Raw genomic sequence first — 9376 nt, forward strand, 5'->3', positions numbered from 1 at the left:
CAGTGAAGATGGTTTGATAATCTACCTTGTGTGTCTCCCTGCAGCACATTCTCTGTTGTCATCATGGCACCATTACCACAGCTGCACTTATAGAGGAAAAATCGAGATTACTAGTAAAATAACGGCATGAAAACTAACTGTCATGTGTACGTGACAACAACAATGGGAAAACGCTAATTACGTAACCACAAGATTATACACATAATGAAATCTGCGATATGTTTTCAACCGTATAAAGCAACTTGCATCATCAAATACAATGTTTCGTAACTAAGCGCTTTGTTACACGAACTGAGCTTTAAAACCGAACACTATTAGAATCTAAGTAAACTATTTCTACATGCAGCAGTCCTGTAATGTAGAAGTTATTCCGTACAGTAACTCGGGACTGAAACTCTGGACTTACTCCTACATTGGCCGACTGTCCTGCTAAAACTTGAACAAACATGATGACGGTGTAACTTACCGTTTGAAACATCCTGTTGTAACCAGCTGTGAATGTGTGGCTGGTCTTCTACAGCTGTATCTAAACATAACAACGTGACGTTCAGCTGTGGTCGTCACCATTCTTGTTTACTGGAGAGTTCTTCAATGCTCCAGAATGAGACCGTTGATAGGCCGTTGAGGCCCACCTCAAAGTGCAGTCAGCCAATCAGCAAGTTCTACCCTATGCTCCAACAAGCTTCAGGTGATAGGCCTGGTTGTGTGTGATGCAAAGTGCAGTCAGCCAATCAGAGGAGGGGCTCATAAATAATTAATGAGGCAGGCGGAGGCAGGCGAAATCAGCCTCTTCTGTCTGCAGCTCCAGAGAGAGGCAGAAGGGGGGACATCGAAATACACCTTGCAGTAGTTTTTTCGACTTTAAACCACTGATATATCATCTTAGAGGTACCAATATCTCAAATTAAATCCCAGAAGAGTGTCAAATATGGGCCCTTTAGGGTGCATAGTATAAATAGAAAACAACAACAAAAGAAAACAGCATAAAAAGGAAGAAAAAAAAAGCTGCAATAAAAAAAAAAGTGTATGTATGAGGCAGAATTTAAATATGAAAACAGTGCAGCAGATCATTTTAGCAAAGAAATTTGTATTTGTACATGAAGTGCAATATAGTTAAAAAATTAAGCAGGGTTCAGTTCTATTATTGCTGTCGGGTAAAAGCTGTTTTTCAGTCTGTTTTTCCATGATTTTATTGATCTGAAGCGTCTGCAAGAGGGCAGTAGGTCAAACTGATGATGTCCAGGGTGGAAAGGCTCCTTCAGGATGTTGGTTGCTCTGCCGAAGTCTATTATGATTTATTTGGTTTTAGATGTGTTCAGGACCAGATTGTTCTCAGAGCACCATGTAGCGTTCCTTTGGACGTGTCTCTGTAGGCTGTCTCGTCTCCTCCTGAGAACAACAGTTGTGTTATCCCCGAACTTGATTCTGGTGGGGTGGGTGGGGCCGCAGTCATGGGTGTAGAGGGAGTAGAGGAGGGGACTCATAGCATGCAGCCCCGGGGGGCGCCGGTGCTAAGGATGAGGCTGGAGGAGAGGTGTGAGCCTATTTTCACAGTCTGAGGGTGGTTTGTCAAAAAGTCCTTAATCCAGTAGCAAGTGGTTGGTGGAAGTCCAAGGTCTGTCAGTTTTGTGACCAGTCTGCCCAGAATGACGGTGTTAAATGCAGAGCTGAAGTTTATGAATAGCATCCTCACATAGCTCCCCTGGTGTTCAAGGTGAGTCACTGCAGTGTGAAGAGCAGTGGTGATGGCGTCTTCAGTAGACCTGTTAGCTCTGTAGGCAAACTGGTGTGGATCCAATGTCTGTGTGAGGCTGGTTTTGATGTGTTGCAGAACCAACCTCTCAAGGCACTTCATGATGACCGGAGTGAGTTCGACAGTAGGCCACCAATGGCAGTGGGATGATTGTGGAAGACTTCAGGCAAGGTGGGATGATAGATTTGGTCAGGGACAATTGATTTTTTCAGGACCCTTCCTGTCACGCAATCAGGGCCGGCAGCTTTCCGTGGGATTCACGGCTCTGAGCACATACCTCACAACATGCTCCTACAGAGTGAGGGTTAGGCGGTTTGAGGCTGATGGGGGGTTGAATTAGTCCCTGATGCTTTTTACCTCAAAGCGAGCAAAGAAACAGTTAAAGTCCTCAGCCAGCGAGGCGTTGTATGCTGGTGTCAGAAGTATGGATAAGTGGTCTGATTGGCCTATGTAGGGAAGTGGTATTGGTATTCACTGAGGCATGAATACTGTGTGACAGCTTGAACTGTCCACTGGGTGCTGGTCACAGGTGTGGGTGGGTGTGCTGTGTCCTCGAGCACTCAGTCAATCAATTAATCAAATTTTATTTGTATAGGCCATATTCACAAATCACAATTTGTCTCATAGGGCTTTAACAAGGTGTGACATCCTCTGCTCTTAACCCTCAACAAGAGTAAGGAAAAACTACTAAAAAAAATCATCGTTTTAACAGGGTAAAAAGAACGTAGAAACCTCAGAGAGAGCCACATGTGAGGGCAAGATAACATCAGCAAGATAAGGGTATTTGCAGCATTGATTAGAATAAACACTTTGTAGCATAATGGAAGGTCAATGAATTGATGGATTATTGTCAGTAATGGTCTAGTATCTGAGGAGAAATATTATATATCAAGCAGTCTTGTTGTAATCATAGTCCATGGTCAGCAGCCACCACGATCATGATCCACCATCAAGATTGGATGCCACTATAGTCCACAGTCATTGTCCACTGCCGCCATCAGGATCCACCATCAGTTGCCACCTCAATTGCGGTCCATCACCATTATCAGATGCTAACACGATACAGGATCCGCCATTATTATCACACTCAGTCAGGCTTTCCCCCAGCTCCTCCTGGTTACCTCTGGTTTCAAAAAGCAAACATGGTGCTGGCCAAAATGCCAAACTCAAGGCTTCAAAAAGGTAGTTCACAAACCAATGTGTCACTGTGAGTTGCCACTTGTTAACAACTGAGCCTGGACTGTTATTGTGACTGAGAAGGACTTGCATATTCTTTGCTTGCAAATGTGATAAGTTAGTTTGCCAGCTACAGTATTCTGACAGTAATACCTGTGAGTTGTCACTATGTTACCAAATGTCCAGAATCACATGCTCTAACAAATAACCGTCAGATTTTAGTCAGACCAGAGCCTTAACAGTTAATCTATTTTTGTCCCTTCCTGTTCCCATTTGCTCACATTTCCTCCCTTCCTGTCTATCACTTTCAGTCTCTCCCTTACTGCCTGCTGATGATGGACTCCTAAAACCTCCTAAAACTCCTCTGACACTGTTGAACTAACCAGAGCCAGACAGACATGAACCGTCAGGAGATGGAACTTGAGCCATTGGCGATGGAGGAAACCCATGCCCCTCCTCACCATCGCCATAATAATTACAGCCGATCCAATAACCACAGCAATCAGGAAAAGTGGCACAGACGCTGTGAGACCCCAGCTGAAGGAAGTGATGGTGGCAGAGCCAGGGCACTGCAACAGCGTCGGCCACGGGAGGAGCAAAGCATTGAGCCGGAGTATGGAACTCAGTCTCCACAGCCCCAGCAGACACCTATTCCTCGACCTGCAGTGACACGTTATCGAAGACAGGGGGACAACAAGGCTCGGATCAGAGTTCAGCAGCAGAGGCACAGACAGAGGCTGCAGAGAGAGGCAGAGAGAGCACAACACCAGAATGAGCAATACCACCCAGAGATGACCAAAGAAGATGAAAGAGAGAGGGACGATTCGGTGCTGGCCCGTTCAGCTAGCACCGAGAGTGGCTTCCACACCCATACTGACCGGGCTGAGGGGGATGATGGCCTGGTCATAATGTATTTGGAGACTGAGGCACAGCCAGAGGCAGACGACAAGGCAGGGAACTACGAAGTCCAGCTAAGGCCAGAGGCAGAGGGATACACTGAGAGTGCTGAGGCTGAACAGCAACATCTCCATTCACATCCTACCTATCCTCAACCCCCACCCCTGCCACATGAACCCTTGCTTAATATCCAAAACCCCCACAGACAGGATGATTCAGAAAAAACACTGAACGCTGGATACTCCAGCTACACCCAACCCCTCAGCCACTCCAGAGCAAGGGCTGATGTCTTGGTTGGTCTGAGGTTGGAGGGTTTTAATAATGGACTAGTAGATGAAGAATATTCTGAGCCATATGAAATTTACTCGCTTTCTGAGCATGTATATGAGGAAATCTGCGAAGCCCCACCATCAGTTTCATCTGCTGCAAATGGGGATGGAGACACAGAGTCTCTTCAACAGAGGAGGGCTGGCTTTCAACTGTTGGAGGGCCAGACAGTAGATGGTGACTACCATCAGCAGGAGGCAGTGGGTTCCCGACTGCGCCACTATGATGAACGCTCAGATGGTGAGTCAGACAGCCCAGAGAAAGAGGCTGAGTTTGCCCCATACCCCCGCGCTGACAGCTGTGAGCAGGAGGAGGACATTGACAGCATCGTGGCTGAGGTCAAAGAAAGCCTGAGCTCTCTGAGTCTTCACTGTAATGCAGAAGGCACCATATATGAAAAAAGTGAGCTACCACAGGAAGAAGAAAAACCCCAAGTTGAGTCCCACCCTGACTCTGATAAACATCAAAAAGCCAACAACCGAGGGAAGCCAGCCACACAACTGTCTGTTAGTCCTTCAGAGGACCCTGTAGCAATGAGGAACAGTCAAGAGAAGAAGGACACCATATCTCTAGCTATCAAGGACATTAAGGAGGCCATAGAGGAGGTGAAGACCAGAACGGTGAGATCTCCCTACACACCTGATGAGCCCAAGGAGCCCATTTGGGTAATGAGGCAGGACCTGAGCCCCACTGTCAAGTGTGATATTAAGCCACTGGGAGGTGATGTAAGTATGTCAATGCGAAATGTGAAATGTGAAATTTCAAATTGTTTCATGGATATCAATTTCAGTTGAACACAGTAAGCTTTATATATTTACATTGGTTGTACAAGAACAAATATGATGTTGAAGGCAATCATATAATCACATTAGTTGATAAGAACGACACAGTCTGTATTCAGTCATATTCTTTGCGCCACCACACGTTCCACAAATCCTACTTCTACAGATTTGATCCGATCAACTTCACATCTGGTATATGTCATGGTAAAGGCTTTCAAATTAAAAGTTGTATTTTCGGTGCCTTTTCGTCAAAGGGCATGTCCGTGGCATCGGCGACTAATTTTGACGATAATGGCCATGTATATCGTCCAATCTTCCTCAGACTTTACTTGTCTGAGCAAGGTGCTGCCCTAAATAGATCGATATAATAATATTCTATAATAGTCATAGCACCCCCTAGCTGTCACAGGAAATTTACATTTAGGAAGTCCATGTATATTGCCAAATCTCTACTCAATCACTAAGGAGCAAACCATAAACTTAAAATCTCCAAACAACACTCTGCGAGGTGGAGGCAATCCTCAATCCGTCCTATCACAGTATTATCCGATGATCTGAAGACCCAGAACCTCTAACACCTTACCACCTACCTCATTTGAAAGGTATGCCAATTCACCCACCATGACCTTTCGACACAAGGAAAAGGAAGATGGAAACAGGTCGAATACATCGCAGACCTCTTTATAAAGTGATATAGTGCTGATAATCGATAAAAGCTCAGCGAGCAACTCTTGGCCCATGGGATGCATCACAGATCATTTTCCTGAAGAAAATGGTCACATAAGCAGAGTTGAGGTCAAGACACAGAATGGCACCTTGGACAGGCCCATTACAAAACTATCCCTACTGAGAGACCTGACATGACAAGCCTTACGTGACTGACCTCTGATGAGACAACCCTACACCCGACCCTTTTTTTCCTTTGATCTGAGGTATTTTGATTTAATCGGAAATGACTGAATGTTGTGTACTAATTTTAAACTGATTTATTGATTTACTTACAAAATCAAAGAAGATGAACATGGGTTGTGAAACTGACAAACTGACCCTTGAAGTTGACTCTTTCAACAGAAGGTTTTAGATAAAATTGGCAAATCCAAATCTTTTGAGTTTATGGGTTTATGGCTTTTTTTGGCATATATGTGAATACATTGCCCTGTAATGGCCAATTAGGGGTCAGAGTGTTGAAGCCATTTTGCATACTTACTTTATATTGTTAGGTTGTGTTATATGTTATATAATATATATATATATCATAATATATCATAGAATATATCATGAAACATGATATATTCTGATTGTCAGTCATGCTAATCATGCTGTAATGTCTTGCATTAAAGCAGTGTCAAACTCAGTCACAGGAGGGCCAAAATTAAAAACTGGGACTACATCTAGGGCCAAACAGGGTCAACATTTATCAAACAATATAGACAGAATATTGGATAAAGTCCAAAAAGAAAATATATTTAGGTAGGTTACATTCTTCTTATATGTAACTGTGCCAGAGCCAGATGTTTGGCATCTTTTCTTGGCTGCCAGTTCATTCATGTTTGGAGTTAGGTTCTGTACCGTGGAAACCCTCAAGATGGAGTGAAGGTGTGCATCAGTGAGACGACTCCTGTGTGGGAGTTACTTCATGTACTGATCAGGTCCTGATAACCTGATTTGATTGATTGATAACTAGTGATGAGTGTTTATTAGTTAAAGTGAGAGCAGGTCAGAATGGAGGAGGACACAGAAACTCCAGCTCGGTACAAACCAACAGCAGCTTCTGATCCGATCATTGAGCAGCGGCGCTGATCACTGAGCAGCTGTGACCAGAGAAACTCTGTATTTTCACTGTTTCCACTGTTCTTCAACAAAGTCACTGACCGGCTGCTTCACGTGAACAAGCTCTTATCTCACTGCGTGTGTCTCTCTGTGCGAGTAAATGGGGGCGGGGGGACGGAGCCCCAGGGCCTGTGTGTGTGTGTGCTGTCTGGAAGCACACACACACACATTTTCTTTTGCTCCTGGTATTTCCCATGATGGCCTGATACGATGATGATTTAAATAATGAACATGAACATGAGTGACGTTCACTCTTGTTGGAGTGAACGTCACTCACGTTCATCATATGAAAGCTGATTCGTTCAGTTCACCATTCATGATGCAGGCCAGTTAAGATAGACATATGATATTTTATCGCGGGCCGGATATAATTGTACCACGAGGCGAAAGTGGCCCGCAGGCCTTGAGTTTGACACGTCTGCATTAAAGGGATAGTTGAAAATTCACTCATTATTTACTCACCACTATGCCGATGGAGGGGTGGGTGTTCAAAAGTGTTGAACACCCACTCCTGTTTGTGTTTGAGTCCACAAAACACTTTTGGAGTTTCAGGGGTAAACAGCGTTGCAGTCAAATCCAATACAATTGAAGTAACTGGGGACCACTTTTTCGCTGGATCTGGTCTTGTGAAGTTTGGTGAAGATTGGACAATATATAGTTAAGTTGGAAGAACTTCCTGTTTCAATGCGAAACGCGAAACTTTGACACGCCACAGACATGCTGTTCAACGAAACCTCATGAAGACTACACCAGAGTGTTTAGATTACACTGACCCAATATGAAACCATCTGAATAATCCTCCTCTAGAGTTTGCAAAAGTACAATGCATGGAAATGGAAAAAAAGCGAGCAAAAATTATACATTACATTAAAAATGGCCGACTTCCTGTTGAGTTTAGGGTATGGGTCCTAGAGGCTTTTTTGTAAGTCAGACTGTGGTACATATACTAACTGCTTTCCATGCATGCTAGTGAAACGTGCCTCTGGGGTTGACATTTTGTAGGGGGTGCTATTGAGCCATTTTGCCAGAACCATATGCAAAAACCCATATTGGAAGTAAATGTTTGCCATTTCTCAGTGTGCACATCTCTCGGACACTCCACACAGGGACCTTGGTCAAGAAAGTTAGTCAGTGGCTCTTTTTTCTTAGGGGCTGAGGAAATTTGTTATGAACACCAGCATCTAGTGTGCAATTATTGAATTGCTGCAGGCTTTGTCATGATGAAACTAATATGTAATCAGGAAGGTAGTTCCGATCAGGATTTTTGGGTCAGATCACCGATCACCGATCATTTGAAGTAGTATCGGCCGATACCAATTACGGGGTCTATGGCCCTGTTTATGCTTGATTAACATACGTCTTAGGTGATCCAAGTGACTACTCATGATCAGATTTCTCTTCCCCGCTCTATATCCAAACAATTAATGAAAGCTACATACTGTAATTACATTTTCTATTCATTACAATTTAAAATGTAATACAACTGTTTTATGACTCCTATCAATCTTAAATATAAACTGTAAAAGTATGTTATTTAAAAAAGAATCAAATAAGCGGCCTTTCCAAGAATTTATTGACCTCAAAGCATTGGTCCAAAACATCTCTATTTTCTCTGTGTATATATATGCATATGTACATTAAAAACATTAGAATAGAGAGCATGTGACAAATTAGTGATCTTATGGGAACTTGGATAAAGTTAAAAAGAAAAATCGAGAGATCACAAGAAAGAGGGAAACAAACCTCCTAAAAATGTCTTGAGAACAACTGCTGTGGTGTTACTTTCTATCAATAAAAATGCAACATCTTTGAACAGGCTTTTAAACTGAGGTACAAGAATTAATAACAATTGCTTACCAACCAACATTTGCTTCTGAAACCTAATTGCTTCTTAGATTTGAACTGGGTAGAGAAGGAGCTGAAACAAACCTCTGAACTGCGAGTTGAGCACATGACATGCCATTAGTCTCACTGAGTTTAGTCCTTATTCAGACATCACGCCACTCATGATCTGACAGTTCCTGAATCAAGGTACAGGCCCTTCTTTGGGTAGATAGAGAAAAAACATCTTTGGAAAGAGGTTCGGTTTGTTTCGGCTGATGCGGTCTACACGGCCGATGAAGGATGTAGTCAATGTCTGCTGCAAAGACAGAGTCCACAGAAGGATGTGGCCCCTTGAATTGAGACACAGGTTAAGTCTTTAAATCTGGTGTCTGTGGCAACATTCCTATGCTGGTGATTTGTTATAAGTCAAACAGCAATTATTTCTTTTCTAGAGTCAAATGAGGGAACAACCATAGAGAGAGTAGAGTCTAATGTATTGTCTAATGTAGTGAAATTTTAACTAAATTTAGGTAGAGGCTTAAAAATAAGCCCACTGGGATTTCTGCCTCCCCCTGCACTCTATATTATTATTTGTCGTTTTTTTCTATGTAATTTTTTCTCTGTGCTAAATAAACCTCAAACACTGAAAGAGCAGGCTACAGCTTATGTCAGAAAACTGTAAGCATACATCGTAGAAACATGTCAATGGGGATTGTGTACCGACAAAAGCACAGCACTGCAGCTTTATAGCGACTTATCACAGTAAAAAGGTAAAATGACCTCAAAC

General features: G+C 43.1%; 1 protein-coding gene across 2 annotated transcripts in view; it reads left to right on the plus strand.

Moving 5' to 3' along the window:
• Nucleotides 1-9376, plus strand: part of apba1a (amyloid beta (A4) precursor protein-binding, family A, member 1a) — a 52891-nt gene that overhangs the window by 15527 nt on the left and 27988 nt on the right. For both annotated transcript variants that reach the window (XM_034595743.1, XM_034595744.1), the window contains exon 2: nucleotides 3241-4878. In XM_034595743.1, the coding sequence (XP_034451634.1) occupies nucleotides 3328-4878 (1551 nt within the window). In that variant the 5' untranslated portion in view covers nucleotides 3241-3327. The remainder of the gene's footprint in view (nucleotides 1-3240; nucleotides 4879-9376) is intronic.

This window comes from Hippoglossus hippoglossus, chromosome 9 (genome assembly GCF_009819705.1).
Source record: "Hippoglossus hippoglossus isolate fHipHip1 chromosome 9, fHipHip1.pri, whole genome shotgun sequence".
Taxonomy (NCBI): domain Eukaryota; kingdom Metazoa; phylum Chordata; class Actinopteri; order Pleuronectiformes; family Pleuronectidae; genus Hippoglossus; species Hippoglossus hippoglossus.